Genomic DNA, 25,699 nt, shown 5'->3' on the forward strand with positions numbered 1-25,699 from the left:
GCGTGAGCCACCTCGCCCGGCCTCCTCCCCTTATTTCATCCATTTTACAATTCACATTATTCACATTATTATTGATCGTTGATAATTGCACCTATCGCAATGATACTGATAGTTGCACCTGTTGTCATAATATTGCTATTGGTAATTGCACCTATTGCATTATAATATTATTGATATTGATAATTTCACCTATTGCAATGTTCAATAAAAACAGGCAAAAAGAAAACAAAAATGACTGAGACTACAGGGCAGCGTCCCAGCGCACAACAAGGAAGAAACGCCACCAATAAGGAGTCGAAGCGACGGGTCTGCCCAGAGACAAGGAAGGCTGACGCGAGCGATAGCCGGTGAGGCCTGCGTGGGCTGGGGGATGCTATGTGGGTTTCAAGAGGACGGCACGCCCCCGCCACCGCCTCCTCCGCTGCCGCGCCCGGAGGTCGGAGTGTTGTCACTTCCGCCGGGATCTTTCACTGCGTCCGGGTCAGCTGCCGCCGCCGCCGCCGCACCGCTGCGGCCGGGGAATTGGGCCGGGGTCTCCAACGCCGACCGAGGGGAGCGGGCTCCGCTCGGCACCGCTTTTTGCGACCTGGCCGTCAGCCCCACGTCGCCGGCCTGGAGGGGCGAGGAGGACGAGGGGGCCAAGGCTTCCTCCGGGGTGAGTGCGGCCTGGGAGGACTCGGCACGGTGGCTCCGGAGCCGCACTGGAACCGGCCTAGGGGCGCAGATTTGTCGGGCGCTTACCCAAGACGCCCGGGGAGAGAAAACGCAGGTTACCCGTGGTAGGGGGCGCCATAGAACCTGCTCGGGAGGTGCTTCCTGGATACCCGCCCAGCATAGGTCCCCGCCCTTGGCTCGGGTCCTGTTTGTATTTGGCAGTTTGGCCCCCACCCCACTCCTTTTCCGTTTCTGGTAGTTGTGCTCGGGATAGAACCTTGTCCCTCCTCCTCTCCCCTACCTTTACCCCGGTGTGGGTGAAGTGGCTGGGCCACGATGGTTCAGTATTTATGACCAGCCTCGGTCCTGGTGCAGAACAAAGAAACTTGGACTTCTGAAATGCCTTGTAACCTCGGGGAATAGACACGGGAGCAGCATAAGTAATCAGGGCTTTAATAGATCTTCCCGAGCACGCTAAACCAAATCTGGAGTGTGTACGTCAAAAGCCGAGTCCCGGCTTGGATCCAGACACCACCTTTTCTGTTTAAATACCTGGCACAATGGTTTGTATTTCTAGATGCATCTCTTGCCGCCGGAGAGTTACTTGTCTATCCTGTGAGCTCTTTGAGGGCACAGCTTTTGCCGTGTTCATCAAGATAGGCACAGCCTCCTGTTTAATCGAATGAATTATGTGATTGCATTCTAGTGTTGCTTTTTTCATTCTCACCTTCTCTTGATTAGGATCTCTGTCTCTCGTAATACCTGATTTCTTATTTTCAGTTAAATGTATTATTTTTCTAACATTTTACAGGAATATCTGCAGTTGTAGAAACAAATACTGTAATTTGTGAATGGATGTTTCCAAAGAATTACAACTGTTACCCCTGCAGACTAGTTTCTTGATTATTTTGCACATATTCTTCTTAGTTCTTGTTATTTTATGGTTTCTCTAAACTCTGTTCCTAGTCTTCATAATCTGAAGTGCAGCCTAACATTGTTGGGTTTAGACAGGAAGTATGACAGATCGATTTCTGCAAACGGAACTTGAACTGGATTATCATAAGTCAGTGCTATTACAGTCTTCAGGCATTACAAGATCTTTGAAGCTAAGTGCAACCAAATCGGGCATTACAGGCTTATTCTGTATGAAGTTGTCAGTGCATTGCAGACGGTGTGCTATATTAGAAGCAGTTCTGGACTAGGTAGGTGGACCAGGATGTGGTCCCTCACATGTAAGATGAAATGAAGATAACACGAGTGTCATGCATCGCAAAGTTACTGCTTGGAACATGCGATGATGGCTATAAAAGGGGTTAGTAAATGTGAAAAGCACTCTGGAAAAATTCTGTTCATTCTATCTTGAGTAATGCTGGTAGAAGGAACAATAGGGTGAAGGGTGTCCGAGAAAGTATGTGTAACCAGATCCATTAAGTTAAAGTTGGCTGGTAGTAGATGGAAGATGTCTTGTCACTTTGGGAGGCCAAGAAAGCGGATCACCTGAGGTTAGGAGTTCGAGACCAGGCTGGCCAACACGGTGAAACCCCATCTCTACCGAAAATAAAAAAATTAGCTGGGCCTGGTGGTGCATGCCTGTAATCCTAGCGACTGGAGAGACTGTGGCACAGCAATCACTTGAATCTGGGAGGCAGAGGTTGCAGTGAGCTGAGATTGCAGCACTGCGCTCCAGACTGGTCCAGCCCGGGCTACAAAGTGAGACTCTGTGTGTCCCCGAGCCGCCACTCCCACGAAGAAAAAAATGTCATGTTGTGTTCACATGCTGTGAAGCAAAATACTAGTATGATATGATGATAGTAATATTCCACGATTATAGTTTTATGTTACAGTTAATTTTTCTAACTACAACAAACTAAGGTCTCAGCATTTTCAGTACATTCTGCAATGATAATTCAATAAAGATAACTTTTGTAGGCAGCACAATCATCTTTTGCTTTATTTTCACAATTTTGAGAGAAGTCATCACCATTCTAGTTTTTCTTCTTAAATTTTTTGTTAACATTTATTTTATTTTATTCATTTATGTATTTATTTTTTGAGATGCAGTCTTGCTCTGTCACCCAGGCTGGAGTGCAGTGACTCCATCTCCCCTCCCTGCAACTTCTGCCTCCTGGGTTCAAGCGATTCTCCTGCCTCAAGATTGCAGGCAGACACCACCACACTTGGCCAATTTTTGTATTTTTAGTAGAGATGGGGTTTCACCATGTTGGCCAGGCTGGACTCAAACGCCTGACCTCAGGTGATCAGTCCACCTCAGCCTCCCAAACTGTTGGGATGACAGGCGTGAGCCACCGTGCCTGGCTTGTGTTAACATTTCTGATAGAGCATCTTCTTTTATTGTTTAAAAACTATATACCTCTCCCCTCATGGAAGCAATGACAAGCAAGTATATAGGATTTTTCCAAGGATGTTTGGTGATCTCCTAAATGTATAGGCTGTTCGTTAAAAAGTGAACATAAATGTTTAGAATGAAACCATTTCGTTTAAATGGGGAAGTGAAGGGCTTGCCTGGGCATTTTCATCTGCCTACTGGAATTGATTTCAGCATAAATAGTCGTTTCTGGCGCATGTTGCAGCAGCACTGTTAAACTGCATATACCGAAATTATTGTGTAAAATTGTGTTACAATCTAAACACTTCTAATGTGATCTTTAAAAAAAAAAAAAATGTAGAGACAGATCTCACTTTGTTGCCCAAGCTAGGCTTGAACTTCCGGGCTTAAACCGTTTTCCCACCTTGTCCTCCCAAGGTGTTAGGATTACAGGAGTAATGCCACTGAGCCTGGCCTAAATGATCTTAACATTTAATTTTTGCATGTGTTGCTAAACTGCCTGGGGAAAGTTTCTTTAGCCTGGTTGAGTTTACCAGTACTACTCCCCTTGAAGCTCTACATCAGAAGGAATCCATTATCTCTTTGATTTTTTTTTTTAACCTAAGATCCACTGTTTTGAATTTATTTTTGACTTCGACAGGTAAGTGGCATAAGTAAGGATGTCCCACCACTACCAAGAGTCAATCCATTGAGAAATTAAGTTATTTCTGTCGCAACAGCTTATTTTAACAAATAGCATCTTAAAGTGTTATTTCCCATTCTAATTTACTAAAAAAATAACTATATGAACAAGAAATGGGAAGCAACCACAGTTAACTTGTGAGTCAGCAGTATCCTGATCTTCTTCAAAGTGGTTGTGGTTATATTAACTCCTTTCTTATTTGTTTCCTGTTCTTAGCAGCTGCTTGATAATAAAGTGCTTCCAAGAACAGTATGCCCTCAATTGTTTACATTGTTTTCATCTACCTAGTGTACTGTCCCCTAAAATTTGTGATGAAATGGTAGACTAAATCTATCTATATCTCTCTCCCCAAGTTCCATTTAACTAGATTAATTAATTATCCTCAAACTAAATACCCATGTCTGTATACTGAGGTATTAACACATGATTCAATATGATATTAAGGGAAAAATGGAATAAATAGGGTGAGATAGCTGAAAGACGTGGGCTTTCTGTGTTTTGAGAAGCTATTTTCTTTTCTTTTCTTTTTTTTTTTTTTTTTTTTGAGGCAGAGTCTCTTTCACCCAGGCTGGAGTGCAGTGGCACAACCTCAGCTCACTGCAACCTCCACCTCCCAGGTTCAAGTGATTCTCCTGCCTCAGCCTCCCTAGTAGCAGGGATTACAGGTGTTCTCCACCATGCCTGGCTGATTTTTGTATTTTTCATGAAACAGGGTTTCACCATGTTGGTCAGGCTGGTGTCATACTCCTGACCTCAGGTGATCTGCCCACCCCAGCCTCCCGAAGTGCTGGGATTACAGGCATGAGCCACGTGCCCAGCCCCAAGGAGCTATTTTCATGGAGATAAACTTGTTCAAGTGGTTAAGCAGCTGAAAGGCCTGGTTTGTCCTCTGGAATTTCCCAAGATAAACCTTTCCTCTTACCAGTGAGGAAAATTTTACCAACAGAAATTATTATTGCAGATGTGTAGGTTCCCACAGAATATTTTTGTTACATTTTTGTGGGGTAACAAGGGGCAAATCCTACTCATGTAGTTTAATAAGCAAAATAAGCCTAAGAGATTGAGCAAAGGTTTGCTGACCAGTGTCATACCCTACAGATATTATTCATTTAACTAATTTTTATAGGCCTGTTATGTGCTAGGCACTGTGGTAAGTATTGGGAATACATTGGTTGCAACTTTCAGTCTCTGCTTTTATTTTTGAAATGCTGAATATTTTTCTGAGTATTTGAGATATTTGAAAAAGACACCCAGATGCATTGGAACCCAATCATTTTCTGTGTGCTTAAAGAAAAAGACACCCAGAGAACATGCTGGTATTTTTTTCAACACTCAATAAAAAGGTGCGTCAAGATAAGAGAGCGCTTTTCTGATTATTGAATTTAGGAAAATGCATCGTTCACTTGAGAGTGAGTACCAAAGTCTTAAGAAAACTTAACATTGGGAAATCACTAAATTAAAAATCTAGAAGAGAGTATCAGTTTTCAGTCTTTAGTGATAGCATGCTTTGGTCTCACTTGAGCATTGTAATTCTAGAGTAATAAGTATTTTCACCATTTGGGCTTGTTGATTGTAATAGTGGGCTCCTTTCTATTTGTGTTCTAAACAGAGGGGATGGTTTTGTAAGGTTGGTGTCCCTTTTTTTGCTTATTTTTCCCTCAGAGAGGAAAGGTTGCTATCAGAAAGCAATGTATATATAAAGACATTATTGAAGATGGGTATTAATTACTTAACAGTATAGGTGACATATTAGAAACAGAGAAAGTGCTAAATAAGTCATGATTATTGTTTTTTAAATGTTTCTCATTAATTTATCAAAATTGCCTGGATCATTGTTTTCCCAGAGAATTAAAAACCTTACTCCTATATGTAAATGACTTTTTAAAGCAAATAAGTTGGTGTGAAAAAGACAGCATCTGCCATTTTCTTTCTGTGCTAATAAGTGTATCGTCAAAAATTGAAACTTTTTGAAAATGTTTAAAACCTTCTCTTGAGTGTAAGGAAAAAATCAACAAGGCAGAGAGCCTTCCAGCCTTGGCAGAGATACAAATTTAGTTTACCTCGTGAAATCTAACACTTGAGGACGTTTCCATTTTAATTTTGTTGTTCCGGAGCATAAGACTTTTTTTCTGTATAACTTTGTGCATCTTTTGAATGTTATAGTGACGTAGCAGATAGGGCAGCTGTAGGACGTGATGACATTTTTCTTTTAGAAGACTGGTTGATGTGAATGGCTGGCATAATTGATTTTATTTATTAAATACTTTTTAAAGTCATATATAGTATAGTTTTAAAAATCAAATGGTGTAGAAGGACTCACTACGATGAAAAGCGTTAGTCATTTTGTCCGTTTCACCCTCGTTCGTCTTCTACTGGTGTCAGTCACTTTTCTTTTTTCCTTTGAGACTGAGTCTCTGTCGCCACACTGGAGTGCAGTGGCGCTATCTCAGCTCATTGCAACCTCCACATCCTAGGTTCAAGTGATTATCCTATCTCAGCCTTCTGAGTAGCTGGGATTACAGCTTCACACCACCACCCCTGGCTAATTTTTTTAATTTTTAGTCTGATGAGTTTCCACCATGTTGGTCAGGCTGGTCTCAAACTCCTGGCCTTGTGATCCTCCCACCTTGGCCTCCCAGAATGCTGAGATTACAGGCATAAGCCACCACGGCAGCTTTTTTTTTTTTTTTTTTGGACGGAGTCTTGCTCTGTCACCCTGGCTGGACCTTGGCTCACTGCAACCTCCGCCTCCCAGGTTCAAGTGATTCAACCTTCGCCTCCCAGGTTCAAATGATTATGCTGCTTCAGCCTCTGGAGTAGCCGGAATTACAGGAGCCTGCCACCATGCCCTGCTATTTTTAAAAAATTTTTTTTTTATTTTTAGTAGAGATGGGGTTTCAACTGGTTATCAACTCCTGACCTCAAGTGATCCACCCACTTCAGCCTCCCAAAGTGCTAGGATTACAGGTGTGAGTCACCGTGCCCGGCCTGGTGTCACCCGCTTTAAACTTTATTTTTAGTACTGCTAGTGAGGCTCTGTACCTCTTAAGAAATATATTACTGCAGAATACCTATATATATTTGTCAGTGCTGGTTTTTGAATAACTTTAGATGTCTGTTGACTTTAATGTAAATGAACTAAATACTCATTGATACCTCTTCTATGGTTTTTGCTGTTTCATTGCATTGTTAACCAGTTGATCTTTACCATACCTAAACTTCTGTTTCTTTCTCTATCACCAGAAGGAATATCTCTAGATTTCTCACTTTTAAAATGAGGATATTGGCACTCACATCCATCCTTGGAAAAACTTAAGACCAAAGTTCACGGCATATGTTAAAATATGTAGTTGCATACACAAAGACATTGACCAAGTTGAGTGTTTGAAAGTGTATGCGAAGCTATATGAGAAAAGCATAGCATAGCTGTGGAAGAAATCAAAAGATAACATAGTTTATTTACTGGACGAGTTACTGAATAGACTTCTTAAAGGAGCTCAGGAATTGTGGCATCGAACTATTGAGAAGAAAATATAAAAGCATACTACTTAACTCTGCCGAATCATGAGTTTAAATATTATTTATTTACTGTTGTTCACTCTCTAGATTCAATCTCTATCCAAGGGACAGAAAGTTTAATTATGAATCTGTAATAAAGAACATTGTTATTTCTTACCCAACTTCAAATTTTTTAATATAATCCATAGTATGAAATTTTAATTTTTATTTTTTAATATAATCCGTAGTATGAAATATGTTTTAATTCATAACCTGAGACACTATACATGCAACTGAAAACAAGTATTTTGACTGAACAGTATCCTTACTATAAACACTATTTTACCAGAGTACATATAGTCTGAATAGTCTCTAATTTAAAAAAAATTACAACCCAGTAAATGAATTTCATGACCAGACTACTGTACTAAACATCAGGTATGAACTAAGATATAAAGTTACTACACCTTTTTATTGGATAAAAAGTAAAGTGGCAATTAAGTTATACATTTTTCTCTCTTCATAGGACATTGGCCCTCTGGATTATCAAGAGTTTGTAGTTGACATTGAATCCAGGCTGAGGATGGAAGGTGTGGAACTTAAAGAAGAATGGCAAGATGAAGATTTTCCAATGTGAGCAGTGCTTTTAAATGAAAACAATTTTAGAACAAAACTTCAAAATTTCTTTATTGAGATGTCATTTTTTTGAGTCTCGCTCTGTCATCCAGGCTGGAGTGCAGTAGTGCAATCTCAGCTCTCTGCAACCCCTGCCTCCCGGGTTCAAGCAGTTCTCCTGCCTCAGGCTTCTGAGTAGCTGGGACTACAGGCATGTGCCACCACGCCCAGCTTATTTTTGTATTTTTAGTAAAGACTAGGTTTCACCATATTGGCCAGGCTGTTCTCGAACTCCTGACCTCATGATCCACCCACCTTGGCTTCCCAAAGTGGTAGGATTACAGGCATGAACTACCATGCCCCACCGAGATGTCACTTTTTAAGTGAATATTTGGCTTCTTAAACTCAGTAATACAAGGTGATCATGTGATGCTAGGAAGTAGAAGTTTCTTTTCAACAGTTAGATTGATTCTCTTGTATCTTACTTTCTAACCAAATATATATGTAGTCTTCTGTAATCTTTCATTTTTGTTTTGGACATTTAAGTTTCCAAACTTTTATTTCCTTTTTGTTCTGAGACGGAGTCTCGCTCTGTTGCCCAGGCTGGAGTGCAGTGGCGTGATCTCAACTCATTGCATCCTCCGCCTCCGAGGGCCAAGCAGTTCTTCTATCTCAGCCTCCCAAGTAGCTGGGATTATAGTCATGTGCCAGCACACCTGGCTGATTTTTTTTTTTTTCTGTATTTTTAGTAGAGATGGGTTTTACCATATTGGCCAGCCTGATCTCGAATTCCTGACCTCATGATTCACCCACTTTGGCCTTGCAAAGTGCTGGGATAACAGGCATGAGCCACTACACCTGGCCCCCTTTTTTTCCTTTAAACTAGGTCTGAGGGATTCCTCAGAGAAGGGGTCTTTAGTTGTTTTTAAAATTTTTCTTTAATTTTATGACCAGCTGCAGTGGCTCACACCTGTAATCCTAAGACTTTGGGAGGCTGAGGTGGGCAGATCGCTTAGGGCCAGGAGTTTGAGACCAACCAGGCCAACATGGCAAAGCGCCATCTCTACTAAAAATACAAAAAATTAGCCAGGTGTGGTGGCATGCATTTGTAGTCCCAGCTGCTTAGAAGCCAGAGGCACAAGAATTGCCTGAACCCGGGAGCCAGAGGTTGCAGTGAGGTGAGATCATGCCATTGCACTCCAGCCTGGGCAACAGAGCAAGGCTCTGACTCAAAAAATAATAATAATTTTGTGGGATCCCCTCCCCCCCCCCAAAAAAAACCTTACTAAGTAAATTAACAAGGATTTTCTACCTCCTCTGGCCAGCCACCTTGACATGTTGCATTTGTATTTACAATTGTATTGGCACCAGGTTGGCTAATGAAAAGAGAGCAAAGGCAGACCTTATAATGAAATACTGCTTCCATGCCATAGTGATCAGAAGATATCCTAGTCCATAATCAGGTGCTTTAGCAGTTGGAAGATGGACAGCTGATAGGAGACCTGAGTCATTGTTGCACATGGTGGTGACAGTAATATAGGAACGCTGATCTCAGAAGAAATGAACCATTGTTACTGTAGTCTCATTGTGAGTAAAAATTGAGCTTCATACATTGCATCATAGATCACATTATATTTGTGCATTTCAGTTATAGTTGTTTAAAATTTTTACATGTTTTATGATTCTTTAATACCTACTGCGTGAGGTATTTATATCTGTTTTTGTGTGTTGCTTATATATAATAAGTGTGTAAGTCAGCTCTGACAGTCGGAGAATTTTTAAAGCGTAGCCAAGCACAGCAGCTCACGCCTATAATCCTAGTGCTTTGGGAAGCCAAGGCAGAAGGATTGCTTGAGACCAGCCTGGGCAGTATAGCAATACCCGGTCTCTACAAAAAACCTTAAAAATTAGCCGGGCTTGGTGGTGTGCAACTGTAGTCCTAGCTACTCAGAAAGCTGAGGCTTTATCTTAAACGCTGCTTAAGCTGGGCACAGTGGCTCACGCCTGTAATCCCAACACTTTCGGAAGTTGAGGCGGGAGAATCGTTGGAGCCTAAAAGTTGGAGGCCAGCCTGGGCAACATAGCAAGACCCTGTCTCTACTAAAAATTAGCCGTGTGTGGTGGCACGCACCTGTAGTCCCAAATAGGAGGATCTGTAGAGCCAAGGAGTGAAGGCTGAAGTGAGCCATGATTGCGCCATTGTGCTCCAGCCTAGGTGACGGAGTAAGTCCCTGTCTCAAAAACAACAACACCACTTCATTCCATTTTCCACGTAATTATTTCTATAAGCTGTATGTTTAATAGATTGAACTTGAAAAAAATTCTTTCTTAATTTCTGGGTTAAAAAGTATGCCTGTGTCTTCTAGACCTTTACCAGAAGATGATAGTATTGAAGCAGATATACTAGCTATAACTGGACCAGAGAACCAGCCAGGTAAGAGCTTAACACTTTTACTTTCAATGAAATGATGGACTTCTTGATTTTTTTTTTTAACACATTTCTTTGTCCAAAAAAAAAAACAACTTGAGTTTTTATTCCATCGCAGAAGTCAAGGTATAAGCTTAACATTGAGGGAAGCATTTTTAGAAAGCTTTAAAAAATTAACTTCCCAAAACATACGCTTGGTTTTTGGAAAGTTTTACAGAAAACAGGTGGGAGGAAATCATTTTTATTGGCAAGAGGTCTCTATAAGGTCTGCCTCTATTTTAAAAACATTGATAGTTTATTGATCTCTTGCCAACAATGTAGAAGCAGTAGTGATCAGAATCAAAATTTTGTAAATAGGTGCTTTGAAGTTATGTTTAATGGATATTATTTTTCTCAAGAATGGAATTTTTCTTATTTATCTTTGGTATCTAAGCATTTTTTTGTTACATATCTTTTTCTTTATTTTCCAATTCCAGGTTCCCTAGAAGTTAATGAAAATAAAGTGAGAAAGAAACTAATGGCTCCAGACATTAGCCTGACACTGGATCCTAGCGATGGCTCTGTATTGTCAGATGATTTGGATGAAAGTGGGGAAATTGACTTAGATGGCTTAGACACGCCATCTGAGAATAGTAACGAGTTTGAGTGGGAAGGTAAATGTTTCACTGTTTTTAATCTGATCTTTATTAATGTATTAAGGGATTTTGCTTGAAGTATGTAATTCTTTCTGAAGTTCATTTATTTGTTACCAAGATATGAAATTCTGTTAACACTTGAATATTCTCACGGACTTCAGAACTGTATATAGTAGATTACACCAGTGTTTTCCCCCTCTTATTTGCCCAGTGCTGTCATGTTTTTTTCATAGTTGCTTAAAAAATATTTCTTGATAATTATGGCATGCTCATTTTCAGTCAATCAAGTAAGAAACTTTTGAAGCGACATATAGTTAACAGTTTGTGGGAAGGGAGTTCTGAAAGGCATTTTGGGGGTGACTTTTTAAATAGACTTACCTGACATTGCTCTACTTTGTAAAGTGACCAACTTAAATTAATACATACTTTTAGCCCCCAGACCTAGTATTTCTTATCATTAATTATTTGTAATTCAAAGGAATTGTGCTGTGTTTTACTTTGCATGCTTTCTTTAATTGGAAAAGTGTCTACAGTATCTTATATATACTAGTTATAATTTTTATATATGGTTTTTCCATCTTGAAAATGTTTTTTTTTCCCCAAAGTAGTGTTTAGCATTCAGTATTTTATTATAATAAAGTGTGATGTGCTATATTTTTGGTTTCTTCTTTCTTCTCTGTTTTACTGGTTCATTAAACAGTCCAGTAATAAGCAATGTTTTATAAAGATACTGAAATAGTTTTGTGCCTGTGTGTTTTGTCTCTTCTTTCTTTAATGCTGCTGTAGTCATTTCCTGGAAGGATATTTTCCGTTAACAGCTTTGTCTTGGAAACAACTAACATGCAGTAGGTTCCCCCTTCCCCCATCTTTTGGTAAGGACTATAATACTGGAATTTTGAAAATCATTACTAAATTAATAATCAGCTAAACTGCAATCTCAAAACATAAATTACACCTAATCATTGGTGCTTATGCTTTGGCTAATGCTAATTTAAATAGACGTCTGCATGTATACCTCAAAATATCATAAATACATTTCTGCATTATAAAGCTGATCAAATGAGAAGTGATCATTGAGTAGTTAACCACTTCCTATCTGGTATTACAGTTAATTTATGTGCTCAGCAACAGCAAAATTGGCTCCCAGATAGCTTCTTAAGATAACCTATAGTCATAACTGCCAGGGACAGCACTGTCACGGTTTGAATATGGAAAGGTGTTGTAAGGCCAGTGTGCTAAGATTTTGATGACTCTATGAATTAATATTTTCTGAACTTTGGATATACATTGCTCTGTAATTAGGTGTTTTTTTGTTGAATTGGGCAATAAAAAAAGTTAAAGAACCATGATTTCCAAAGATTTAAGATGGCCTCAGGTTAAGAATAGGCCTTTTCCTCCATTATGGAAGAGACGTTTAAAATTGCGCCCATTGGCCTGGCGTGGTGGCTCACGCTTGTAATCCAAGCACTTTGGAGGCCAAGGCGGGTGAATCACCTGAGGTCGGGAGTTCAAGACCAGCCTGACCAACATGGTGAAACCCCATCTTTATAAAAAAAAGAAGAAAAAAGAAAAGATAAATAAATAAAATAAAATTGTGCTCATAGTATAATGAAAATTCTCTGAAAAACCTGGATAGTAAAGTGGTTAACATATAATTCGATTTTTGTTGTATAACAGTTTGTGATTCAAAAACTTTTTATTTTCACAGATGATCTTCCAAAACCCAAGACTACTGAAGTAATTAGGAAAGGCTCAATTACCGAATATACAGCAGCAGAGGAAAAAGAAGATGGACGACGCTGGCGTATGTTCAGGATTGGAGAACAGGACCACAGGGTTGACATGAAAGCAATTGAACCCTATAAAAAAGTTATCAGCCATGGGGGTAAGAGTTACTGAGGATTTCTCAGATTGCTTAATGCAATATCAGATTTCTAAATGCTTTTAGAAACTCTGCCTAGAGATATCATGTAATTTTGAAAGAATAATAAGCATTTCTCATATCATTTTAGAAACATGACAAGGTTAAAGTACAAGAATAAAGCTACCATTTAAAAATGATTATATGCATACCGGAAGTTGAAAAAGTACAAAAGAATTTGTAGGGAAAACTGTCAGGTTGGGCACAGTGGCTCAGGCCTGTAATCCCAGCAGCTTGAGAGGCTGAGGCAGGAGGATTACTTGAGCTCAGGAGTTCAAGACCAGATTGAGCAACATAGACGTTGTCGCCACAAAAAAAAAAAAAAAAATAGCCAGGAGCGGTGGCGTATGTCTGTAGTCCCAGCTACTTAGGAGGCTGGGGTGGGAGGAGAGCGAGCGTGAGCCTGGGAAGTTGAGGCTGCAAGTGAGCCATGATCATGCCACTGCACTCCAGTTTTTTGTTTGTTTTGTTTTTTGACAGACCCTGTCTCAAAAAAATTAAAAAAAAAATTTTTTTTTAACTGTCTGTAGGCTACCGAAAAGTGGGACTGCCCTTTCTCCCTAAGTTATAAACTGTGAAATGCTCTGATCTTAAGCGTGTAGTTCAGTGAGTTTTGGCAAATACATACACATGTATATAACCCACACCCCTAAATGTATAGTACATTTTTAGTGTCCCAGAAGAATTTTTTAATACCCCTTCCCAGTAAATACTCACTTCCAGTAGCCACTATCATATCTACCCCCTGATTAGTTTTGCCTGTTCTAGAATTTCATATATAGTAACTAAAATCATCCTATGCCCTCTTTGGTCTATTTTTCACCATGAAGTTTTTGAGATTCATCCATGTGGTTGCACATATCCACAGTTCATTCCTTGTTATTGCTGAGTAGTTTTCCATTGCATGGAGAAACCATAATTTGCTTAACCATTCTTTTTTTTGATGTGCGTGTGAGTTCTTTCTAACTTGAGCTATTATAAACAAATTGCTTTTTTTTGTGGATATAAGTAAAACTTGGACTTTTAAACTTGTAAGTCTTAGTTTACCTTAAAACTATGAACAAATTATTTTTTAATAGAGAACTAGTTCACACCACATTTTTTTTTTTGAGACGGAGTTTCGCTCTTGTTACCCAGGCTGGAGTGCAATGGCGCGATCTCGGCTCACCGCAACCTCTGCCTCCTGGGTTCAGGCAATTCTGCCTCAGCCTCCTGAGTAGCTGGGATTACAAGCACGCGCCACCATGCCCAGCTAATTTTTTGTATTTTTAGTAGAGACGGGGTTTCACCATGTTGACCGGGATGGTCTCGATCTGTTGACCTCGTGATCCACCCACCTCGGCCTCCCAAAGTGCTGGGATTACAGGCATGAGCCACCGCGCCTGGCCCACACCACATTTTTATAGAGCACCCACTTTGCATATTTATGGGGTATACAAAAATACAAGGTTTAAGTCCCTTAAGAAATAGGAAAAGCTATAAGTTTAAGTTATAAATCCTTTCAGTCTAACAGTACCATATATAGAAGTTTACCTAGGCGTGTTGTAAATAGTGCTGGAATGTTAGTGCCAAGTCAGAACACAACTCACTATAGAGTATGTCATACTACTTTAAATTCTCCTAATGCAGGACGGGGGCACATGGGTCAAGCAGATTGATGTTTTTTTCTAAGTTATTTCCACTTAATTTACTCTCTACCAAATGCATTCCCCTGCTTATTTCTATAGTCTTCATTCATCTGAAAGCAAATCACATGAATATTTGTAGTTGCATTCTTCTGCCTAATTTAATCTTACTCAGATGAAGAAAATGGCATAATCTGGATCAGGAAGTCCACCGACATACATTATTGAGCTAGCTCATAGGAATCAAATTATAAGACCTGATTTATAGCTTACATCTTTTATCTTTCAGAAATAGCACTTTTTTGTGGGGGAAGTAATCAAGGCCACCTTATGCTTTTGCATCATCACAATATATTTTGTGACTAATTAAGAAAGATAGTGAAGATTCTGATGTTCTTGAAATGTTCAAATCTTTTCACGTGCAAATTTATAAACAATAGAAATGAAGGTTACAGCAGATGTGTTTGTTACTAATTATGGGCTTAATATCTGAAGACTGCAGTTGAAACATAGACATTTTATCACTGTTTTTTGTTACTGAAAATTATGTCAGAGATGTAATTTAGTTTTGTTTTTTTTTTTTTTGAAACCAAGTGTTACTCTGTCACACAGGCTGGAGTGCAGTGGTGCAGTCTCGGCTCACTGCATGCTCTGCCTCCCAGGTTCAAGTGAATCTCCTGCCTCAGCCTCCTAAGTAGCTGGGGCTACAGTTCCACACCACCACTCCCGACTAATTTTTTGTATTTTTAGTAGAGATGAGGTTTCACCATTTTGGTCAGGTTGGTCTTGAACTCCTAGCCTCAAGTGATCTGCCCTCCTCAGCTTCCCGAAGTGCTGGTATTGCAAGCATGAGCCACTGTGCCCAGCCTAATTTAGTTTTGATATCCTAAATTCTACACAATGCTAGCATTTTTAAATATAAAACTTACGTTTTAAAAATCACCCACTTATGGGTCTGGTGAGGTGGCTCATGCCTAGCGCCAAAGGAGGAGGACTGCTTAAGGCTAGGAGTTCAAGACCAGTTTAAGCAACACTGAAACCCTATCTCTACAAAAATTTTTTTAAAAAATTAACCAGGCATGTTTGTGTGCACTACAGCCTCAGCTCCTCTGCAGGCTGTAAGGTGGGAAGATCCCTTGAGCCCAGAAGTTCGAGGTTGCATGAGCTGTGATTGTGCCGCTTCACTCCATCCTGGCCAATAGAGCAAGACACCTGTCTCCAAAAAATATTTTAAAATTAAAAAGCACCCACTTTAACCATAAGCGTGCATATATATATTTAATATATATTTAATGTGTGTATATATATATATATATATATATTTAATTTAATTTATAGATATATAAATTAAAAATTAAAACAAACTTTCAAATGTTGTATAGTGTTGGTATTGTATTGGGTTATATCACTGCATTTGTCTACTTGATAAAATAGGGGTGGCATTTTAAGTATGCTTATTTAAGTGGTTTTGGGGTTTTTTGTTTTTTCTGTCCACTGTCCTCTTTAAATTTTACTGTTCTCTTTTGGGGAAGAAGAAATTTAAAATTCTATGTAAGACCATATAAGATTTACAAAACATTTTAATTCATAAGTTTGTGAGAGGTAAACTGTTATTTATAATTTACCAATCATACAGATGTCTTCTGAAAATTCCTAAGAGTAAAATCATGCTGGTGTGTTTGGTGTCTTTTTCAGGATATTATGGGGATGGATTAAATGCCATTGTTGTGTTTGCTGTCTGTTTCATGCCCGAAAGTAGTCAACCTAACTATAGATACCTGATGGACAATCTCTTTAAGTAAGTATATATTTAACAAAAACATTTGGACAGAATTCTGAGCTAATTAGATCTACACTTTAAAAAACTTAAGGTGTGTAAAAATTATAAATATCCCAGTTCCTTGGGAGACTGAGGCGGGCAGGTCACTTGAGTGCAGGAGTTGGAGACTAGCGTGCGCAACATGACAAAGCCCTCTCTCTACACAGACAAAAAATTAGCCAGGCATGGTGGTATGGGCCTGTAGCCCCAGCTACGCAGGAGCCTGAGGCAGGGAATCACCTGAGCCTGTGAGGTCAAAGCTGCAGTGAACTGCGATTTTGCCACTGCACTCTAGTCTGAGTGACAGAGTAAGACCCTCTCCCAGAAAAATAAATATCCCAGTTCTGAAAGTGTCCAAATCTTTTCAAGTGCAAGTTTGTGTACGATAGAAATGAAGATTAAAGCAAAAGTATTTGTTACTAGATACGGGACTAGATGAGTCGTTATTCTCTGACATTATGAAATAATCGTTTTCCAACTCAAGAGAAAAATTGTCATTTTAAAACTGGGAAATAGATCTCAGATTAGTTGTTCCAACTTTTGTTTTGTTTTGAGATGGAGTTTCACAGTGTCACCCACCCTTGCTGGAGTTCACTGATACAACGACGGCTCCCTGCACCCTTGACCTCACGGGCTCAAGCCATCCTCCTACCTCAGCCTCCCTAGTTACCGGGACTACAGGCACATGTCACCACATCCAGCTGACTTTTTTATTTTTGGTAGAGACAGGATCTGACTAGGTTGCCAGGGTTAGCCTCAAACTCCAGGGCTCAAGTAAGCCACCATGCCCCACCTATCCCAGCTTTTTAATTTTACATTTGCAGTTACATTAAGTGTAAAGAAGTGATTTTTGTCCCAAAATCATGTGGCCACATTACATTCACCCCTAGAAGGCCAGTATAACTGAACTGAATCAGTTCTATTTCCACAGGGTCATTCTGTTTCTCAGGTTAATCCAGTTTTTAAAAGCTTTGTTGTGGAAAGTTTTAAACATTCACAAGGGTAAAGAGAAGTAAATCAAATGTTCATTTATCAGTTACTTCAACAATTATCGATTTAAAGTTTGTTACCATTTCTCCCCCCGTATATACTTTTGAAGCAAATCCCAGAAGCAAATCATTTTCATCTAAAAACATTTTCATATATATCTCTTAAAAAGTAACGTTTTCAAATAATCGTAATACCAGCTAATGCAGTTTGAGCATTTTCATTGTTTGCATTCATTGTAGAGGAGAGAAGGGAATTGTATAATTTAGAGAATCTAGTTCAGTTATACACGGTGATTTTTAAGGCTTAAACTTAAATCTGTTTTTTACAGATACGTTATTGGCACTTTGGAGCTATTAGTAGCAGAGAACTACATGATAGTTTATTTAAATGGTGCAACAACTCGAAGAAAAATGCCCAGTCTGGGGTGGCTCAGGAAATGTTATCAGCAAATCGATAGAAGGTAATACAAATACAAGTTGAAAGCTAGTCTGAAAAGTTTTTATAATGGCTTTAATAGATCAAACTTTGTTTTCTGTTGCTATTTAAAAACATTTATTTTTAAAATTTCATTTATTAATTTCATGACACATTGCTATTTTCTAAAAATAACATTTTAGAATGTTATGAGGGAAATCAATTTTGATTTTTCTGTAAAGAATAACCTTAATTTATAAAGTAGCTCTACATTTCTCCTTATTTATAAGGAGAAATTTTCTCCACATTGAACACTTTCCTACAGTTTACATCTTGGGAAAGGATGGAGAATGTAGTATGTTTCCTGTTTTATTACATTCTGAGCTTTGCCTAATTTGTAGTGCTTAGCTTGTTGTATGCTTTTGTTTTTTGCTTTGTTTTGAGACAGAGTCTCACTCTGTTACCTAGGCTGGACTGCAGTGGTGCAATCTCTGCTCACGGTAGCTGTGACCTCCCAGACTCAGGTGATTCTCCCACCTCAGCCTCCCAGGTAGCTGGGTGTACAGGCGTGTACCACCACAGCCAGCTAATTTTTGTATTTTTTGTAGAGACAGCGTTTCAACATATTGCCCAGGCCGCTTCTCTAACTCCTGGACTGAAACCATCCACCTGCCTTAGCCCCCAAAGTGCTGGGATTACAGGCATGAGCCGCAGTGCTCAGTCTTACATTTCTTAGTAATGCTTGTTTAGTTGTAATCTTTCTTTGGTTTAGAAGTGTATTCTCTTGGGAGTTAGTCATCAGTACTTAATGGAAGGAGAGTGCTCTTCCAATTGGTTTGATCTTGCCATGGCTAATTTAAATCAAGTCTGTACCATTAATAATTTTCTCTTCACATCCGAATTTGACATTGGGTAGCTCCTGTGATTATATAACTTGATGTGTGAAAATATACATAATACAGTAAGTTTTTATTTAGTCATTTACAAAGAAGCTGTCTAGGATAATACCTTTAAGTTTTAATCAAAACTTTAAATTCCATAAGAATAGGAGTTAGATCTGATTTGTTTTTGTTCCTGTGGTCATCTCCCCCGCACACAGACTTCTCTGCCTTTGCAGTGCTTTAAGAACTTAGCACCAGTTTCTCCCCAGTCTTGGAAAATGAGAATAGTTTACTTTTATATTCTTTTATATTGGCCTCTTTCCCTGGTTGACAGAGTCCCAAAGACAAGTGAATGTGTATGCTAGGAGACATTTAATAACAGGCTATACTATGGACATAAATTTGGCCAAATAAAGTTCATTTCATAGCAATAGGAAGAACCATCGAAATTCAAGAGTGTACTTTCTTGTCTACAGGAATATCACACCTAAATGAGAACTCTTGGGTGAGATTTTTCAATTACTGCTTTGCACAAACTTGCACATATTTATTGAGGTCTTGACTTTTAGCATTAGAATTTGTAGAGATTTTTAATTTTGTTTGTTTTTTTTTTTTTAACTCCAGGTTACGGAAAAATCTAAAATCCCTAATCATTGTCCATCCTTCTTGGTTTATCAGAACACTTCTGGCTGTTACAAGACCATTTATTAGGTAATTTTTGAGAGCCATTGACTTTAATTTTATTTTTACTTCTTTTTTTTCCATTTATTTTCAGTTGACACATATTAGCTATACGTATTTATGGAATACAGAGCTGTATTTTGATATGTGTATACCTTGTATAACGATCAGAGCAGGGTGACTAGCACATCCATCACCTCAGACATTTATCATCCTTGTGTGTTGAACGTTCAAAATGATATAATTTTTTTAAAAAAATTTCTTATATCCATTTGTATATAAGAAATTTTTGTATCTTGTAAACATTGTTTCCATTCTGTTTGTCAGAAACATGGAGGTAATTATTTTTATTTTCTTTCATAGCTCAAAATTCAGCCAAAAAATTAGATACGTCTTTAATTTGGCAGAACTAGCAGAACTTGTCCCCATGGAATACGTTGGCATACCAGAATGCATAAAACAGTATGTTTTGTTTTATTTCCTTAATTGTATTGGATCTTAATATTTTGATGTGCAACAGGCAATCCTTTTCAATACTCATTCTTTATGCATTATGTGTCATAACTCTGTGTGTGTGTGTGTGTGTGTGTGTGTGTGTAACAAAGAAAAAGAGGAAGAAGCCATTTCCCACATCGTCCCAATAAGTTAGCATTTTCTTCAGGCTGTCAGCTGAAGAACTCAGAGAAATTATTTCTGGTTGTGATCCATGTTATTCTTTCATAGAGTGGTTATAATCTAAGAGATGATTTTTCTAATTGATTAGTACTAACGAACATTCTCCAAAGTTGAACATGGTGCTCAATTTGAGTAAACTCATCATGAATAATCATTGCTAAACAAATAAAAATATTTAAGTCAACATAACTTTAATGTTTTCCAGTGACGAAATTTTGTTCTCTTTATTAGATTCACATTCTTCCATGTAACTTCCTGGACTTGGTAGAAGGCTATTAGCATAAATACCTGAGTATTACAATGCATGTAGAAAAGTTTCTTTGTTCTGCTCACCTGAGGTTTTAGTCTATTTAATGTGTGATGGTCAGATTTTTACTTTGGACATCATGTATTAAGTATTTTTGGTTTTGCTGGAAAATTTAAATGAGTTTATTTTTAGTACCTTTTTTCAAGTTTTTGTTCATCTTCATAATATGTATATTTACTGAAATAACTCTTCCCTACAAAGGTATGAAGAAGAAAAGTTTAAAAAGAAACGAAAAAGGTATATGCACACCTCGACTGGGTTGCATCTAGACTAGTCCATTTGCATTGCAGACTAACTCCTCCTTATTGGTTGGTTAGCTTGTAGACAAAGATAATAGCATTTGTAAATATAAATATACCCCAACTTCCAAATACAGGGTGAACCCAGAGTTCCTAAGGCTGAATATGACCGGATTCACCATGTTTTATTGCCATATTTGATGCCAATTAGCAGTTAAAGACCACAGACCCTTCTCTTTCCTTCTTACTCTAAATACTAATGGTGAAAGCAGAGAAATTACTAAAAATGATATTTGGAACACCAAATACTTTTAAGACGTTATCTGTTTCACCATTTTCTTTAAATCGCTAACTTGTGCTTTTGAAATAGTTATGCATACATTTTTAAAGTTATCAATTTATTTCCTTGGGGTTATTTATTATATTTGCAATGCATATATTCTTTGGCTAACCAACATTAATTTCCTTTTTCGCTTAAATTAAATGGCTTGCTAACCAGTCAAATTCTACATGTGATGAAATACCTAAAATCTCAATGTACCACTTAACAATTAAACACTCTGCTTTCTATTTTAAATTTTATTTTGAACACCTCTGCTTTGAGCATAACAAACTATTATCTATTGATACCTTGGCGTAGATGATGTAAGGCAAGGGTATACAGTACTTACAATTTTATGTAATAATTTCGAAAAATGTAGAATTTGGAGCTAGTTGTCAAATCTTTAAAATATTGGCAGTTAAATTAGCACAACATAGTTTAATACAATCTAAAGAGTTATGGTGACAGATTTATATGTAATTGTCTTGTCCATTCTAAGGAGCCAACTGTAACTAACTGGAATATTCTTAACTTTGAACACATTTTGTTTCTGTTGATGAGTGAGAATTCAGTAGGCCCTGTGATAGAATCAGTTTTACACTTCTACATGACACTTCACAGTTTAACCAACACTTTAACGTAGAAAGGTAGACACTGGTCATGCTGATTTCTCATCCGTTTCTAGGCATTCCTGTGCATTTGCTAGACAAGTGGCTGAAAGTAAAAATATGGTAATTGTAGAATATTTTGAAGCTAGCTGCTTCATAGATTTCAAAGTGAATTGCCTTTGTTGATGAAATGTCCTGTATTAAGCCCTTTTTTAAAAAAGTTTTTAATACTGCGAAAAAGTAATTTAGACATCAGGAAAACTGTGGAATTTATACTTTTTATTGAAATTCATTGTTTGAAACCTGTCACTATTTTATCTTGATTTTTTTTTTCACTTGGGTTTAACCATAAACAGAATTATTGCTTGTATCTTTTAGAAACTTTATGGTTTTTGTAGTTTCTTTCATCTTAAAAAATAATAAATTTTTGTCAATCTGAAAATAAAATTTTAAATTAAATTTAGATAGAGAGGCATGTTTTGTTTTGAGACAGAGTTTCTCTCTTGTCACCCAGGCTAGAGTGCAGTGGCACAATCTCAGCTCACTTCAGTCTCCGCATCTTGGGTTCAAGGGATTCTCTTGCCTCAACCTCCCAAGTAGCTGAGATTACAGGTTCCTGTCACCACACCCAGCTAACTTTTTCATTTTTAGTAGAAACAGGGTTTCACCATGTTGGCCAGTCTGGTCTCAAACTCCTTGGCCCCCCTAAGTGCTGGGATTACAGGTGTGAGCCACCACACCCAGCCATGTTTTTAAAAGCAAACCTTACAGAGGCTATGTGCAAAGGAGCTTATCTGAGGTGACAACTCCATGACATGATAAGTACTGGTGCTAAAGAGAGTATGAAACTATGAGTCCCTGTGGCAGGATTTTGGGGAGCAGGGGAAGAAGGGGTAAAAGCATTTTATTGAGGGGCTTGTGGGGAAGAGGGTTGAAGAAATGCTGACAATAGTGAGATCCAGTGTCCCCAGTGACAGAAAAACGATAGCAGTTTTAAATGTTTCAAATGTTTGTTTCAGAGAACTCAATGCAAGTGTTGCCATATAGATACAGAGTGTTAAAATGTTTCAGTGGAGTTTAAAAATAATTATGAAATTAGTTGGTAAAGATAGTTCAGATGTTAAGAGGATTTGATACATCCTTATATTAAATGCCTTATCAGAAATATGTACCTTTCAAATTTTTGATAACAGTATTTAAAATATTTTAAAATGTTACTTTGCCTTTACCACAGACCAGGCTTTTAGGTCTGCTTCACTGATACTCAGGTGAGCACAGTAATGGGTGTTAATAATAAAAACATGAAAAGTACCTTTTTATATCTAATACCAGATTGTTTTCAGGGTCCCTGCATCCACTATTCAGACCATCACAAATGTAATACTAATAGACTGTTACCTTTGAAGGGTTGTCTGTAATTATTGTGTGGTAATTATGTAATCCTTCTAATCCCCACATGCGTAAATTTTGATATGACTTATGTGCAACCCACCACTAAATAGATTTTTTGATGGGTTTTTGTTTTGGTTTTTTTGAGTCAGAATCTTCCTCTGTCACCCAGGCTGGAGTGTAGTGGCACAGTCTTGTCTCACTGCAGCCTGGGTCTCCAGGGCTCCAGCATTCCTTCCACCTCAGCCTTCTGAGTAGCTGGGACTACAGGTGCACACTACCACACCTGGCTAATTTTTGTGTTTTGTGTAGAGACAGATTTCGCCATGTTGCCCAGGCTGGTCTCGAACTGCTGGTCAAGCAGTCCGCCTATCTTGGCCTTTCACAGTGCAGGGATTACAAGTGTGAGCCACTGTGCCCAGCTAGTAATTGATTTATATTTAGATAGTTTTGAATGTTAAATTCTTAGGGCTTCATACTGTCAAAATAAGTTTAAGGCACTCACAGACTGGGTACCAGTAAGTTTTAGAGAATAATTATGGGTTCTGTAAGTATGCATTTTTTTAATCACTGGATTTTAACATATTGATTGATCAATTAGTGGCATTTTTATATTTTAGTTAACAGTCATTTTTGAGGGAGTTTTTATTCCTGCCAGTCTCTTACCACTTGGATCCCTACCACAGCCAAGTTACAGGTCAAGATTTTAATATGCCATGTAATTTGAACTTTTAAGAAAGTTTATGTGCATTTGTATGTAAAGTATTTTATAATTTTTAAAGAAACAACAGTCACATTTCTTGCGAGTGTCCTCGTGCCTTTAAAAATTTTCTTTTCTGGTTGGGGAACTGATATTTGGTAACTGGTTTTACTATGTCTGCTTCTTTGCAAAGCTTTGTCTTTAACAGAGTGATATTCTATGCTAAAATAGTCATGTTTAGAAAGAAAATTGTTCAGTTGCTAGTTTCTTATTATATATATTCTTCATTAAACAGAGTTGATCAAGAGCTTAATGGAAAGCAAGACGAACCGAAAAATGAACAGTAAGTTTGGCATCTAGTCCAAACAAGACTGAAGAATGTGCTGATGAAGCAGTGCGGTTTTTGCATTCATAATGCATTTATTGGCCCATATTTTTATGTAACCTGTTACAAGATTGACTTGACTTTTCTTAATGGACTTTTGTATTATGCAAGGGACTGTTCACTGCTGTACTGGTTTGCAAATCTCTTGAATTTAGCTCTTTAATAGCTAACTGTATTATCATTTTATATTTTATATTGCTAAATAGCAGAGAACCACACTTTATATACAACAGTTTTTGCATTTGTTTATTGAATGACACATCATCTTCGGTGAAATATTTATATGCATAAAAGGCAAAGGAAAGAAATAATATATATTTTTATGTTTTTGAGCAATATTTTTTAATGTGTACTTGTTGTATGGAAGAAATATGCAGGTAAATAAGACCATGATTTTGTAAAGTGCATATTAGAATTTTTGTTTTTGTAAATGGTTCAATACATTTCCTAGGTAACTTAGAAAATTAAGTTTCTCATAAGGCAACAAACAGTTAAACTGATTCTCATGGATACCCAAAGATCATGTACATAATCAAAGTGTATTAGTACCATCCCAAGGTTTTTTTCTCATTTAACATATATCATTTCATAATTCAGCAAGTACAAATGCAGGCACATTGCACACTTTTTTCTTTTTAAAGACAAGTCAAAAAGCCATTTTTAGAACTAGAGGATTTAAGACATTAGGAATGGGGGTTTGTAAATATGTATATATGGAACATTTTATTTTCTGACCCAAAGTCAGAACTTTATAAAAATCTTGAGTTTGTTCACTAATGTGAAATACGCCGTGTGTCCAGGGTATTGCTCCCCTGAATGTGTGTGAGTGCTGTGTAGTATTGCAGAGAATATGATGAGTTATTCACTGTCACAACTTTTTCTGTAGAAAACAGGGGCTGCTTTTTTTTTTTTTTATTTTTTTTTTTTTTTTTTTTAAGACAGGGTTTCACCATGTTGGTCAGGCTGGTCTTGAACACCCGACCTCAGGTGATCCGCCCGCCTTGGCCTCCAAAGTGCTTGGATTACAGGCATGAGCCACCATGCCCAGCCCTGGGGCTGCTTTTTAAACTGCTCTCACTGTGGGCACTTTACCAAAATACTTCCATATCAACTATTTCAACTCAGTAGTTGTTTGACCTAATTAGATGTGGTGTTTGTTCAAATTTCTATGAAATCATGTTTGACAATACTGTAAATTAGGTTAATTCTGTAAGTCTTAGAGAGCATCATTATATTGTGCTGTTTTCGATAACACATTTGATACAAGCATTTAAATGGTTTCATTTGGTAAGTACCATTACACTGAAATAAATTGTGTACGTGCCTCCAAACAAAAGCTTAATTATCGAAAAAATTATTTCTGAAACAACAGATTGATCTAATATTGTGTCATATACTTGAAAGACTCATGGACAGCTGGTCAGCATAATACCTTCCTAATCTGAAGGTTATGCTACTGCAAACCTTTCTGTAAGGTATTTTACAAAAGAGTGGCCTAGAGTAGCCCAATTGAAGTGGATGTGAGCTAACCTCTTAAGATTTCTTCTATCCTAGATTGAACACACATGTGGCTGTTACCATTCTCACATAATTATAAGCCTCCTGTTACAAAAGGGAACTTTTCAATCTATACTTTTTGTCCTCCTCAGTCTTATACTTGGCATGCTGACTTAAAACCAATTATAAGAGATGCTGGAGGATTCCCAGAATGAAACATTCCTCAGCAGCCTCCTGACTTAACTCGGATCCGGCAGGTCTTGGCAGATCCGGAACTAACTTCATTACAGTGAATTGAGCCAAAACCATTATTGCTTGCTCACATCTTAGGAACACTTTTTGTTGAAGAAGCAAACTAACAATAACAAGTTAGGCATTCCTTCTGAA

At 37.9% G+C, this 25,699-nt stretch overlaps 1 protein-coding gene across 3 annotated transcripts; it reads left to right on the forward strand.

The window, feature by feature from the left end:
* The first annotated feature begins 403 nt into the window (after nt 1-403).
* On the forward strand, nt 404-24,455 carry BNIP2 (BCL2 interacting protein 2). Of its 3 annotated transcripts, XM_032297288.1 has the most exons (12): nt 404-655; nt 7,708-7,814; nt 10,163-10,230; nt 10,701-10,877; nt 12,568-12,744; nt 16,101-16,203; nt 17,543-17,674; nt 19,134-19,220; nt 19,554-19,652; nt 20,374-20,409; nt 22,576-22,609; nt 23,726-23,859. In XM_032297288.1, exons 2-11 carry the CDS (start codon nt 7,765-7,767, stop codon nt 22,586-22,588), a joined length of 942 nt encoding a protein of 313 aa, XP_032153179.1. In that variant the 5' UTR covers nt 404-655; nt 7,708-7,764; the 3' UTR covers nt 22,589-22,609; nt 23,726-23,859. The 3 variants fall into 3 exon arrangements, with proteins under 3 accessions (XP_032153179.1, XP_032153177.1, XP_032153178.1); XM_032297286.1 differs by lacking the exon at nt 22,576-22,609 and having other exon boundaries at nt 23,726-24,455; XM_032297287.1 differs by lacking the exons at nt 20,374-20,409; nt 22,576-22,609 and having other exon boundaries at nt 23,726-24,416.
* Nucleotides 24,456-25,699: the final 1,244 nt, after the last annotated feature.

The sequence above is a fragment of the Sapajus apella genome, unplaced genomic scaffold (genome assembly GCF_009761245.1).
Source record: "Sapajus apella isolate SASKATOON/1434 unplaced genomic scaffold, GSC_monkey_1.0 scaffold37, whole genome shotgun sequence".
Taxonomy (NCBI): Eukaryota; Metazoa; Chordata; class Mammalia; order Primates; family Cebidae; genus Sapajus; species Sapajus apella.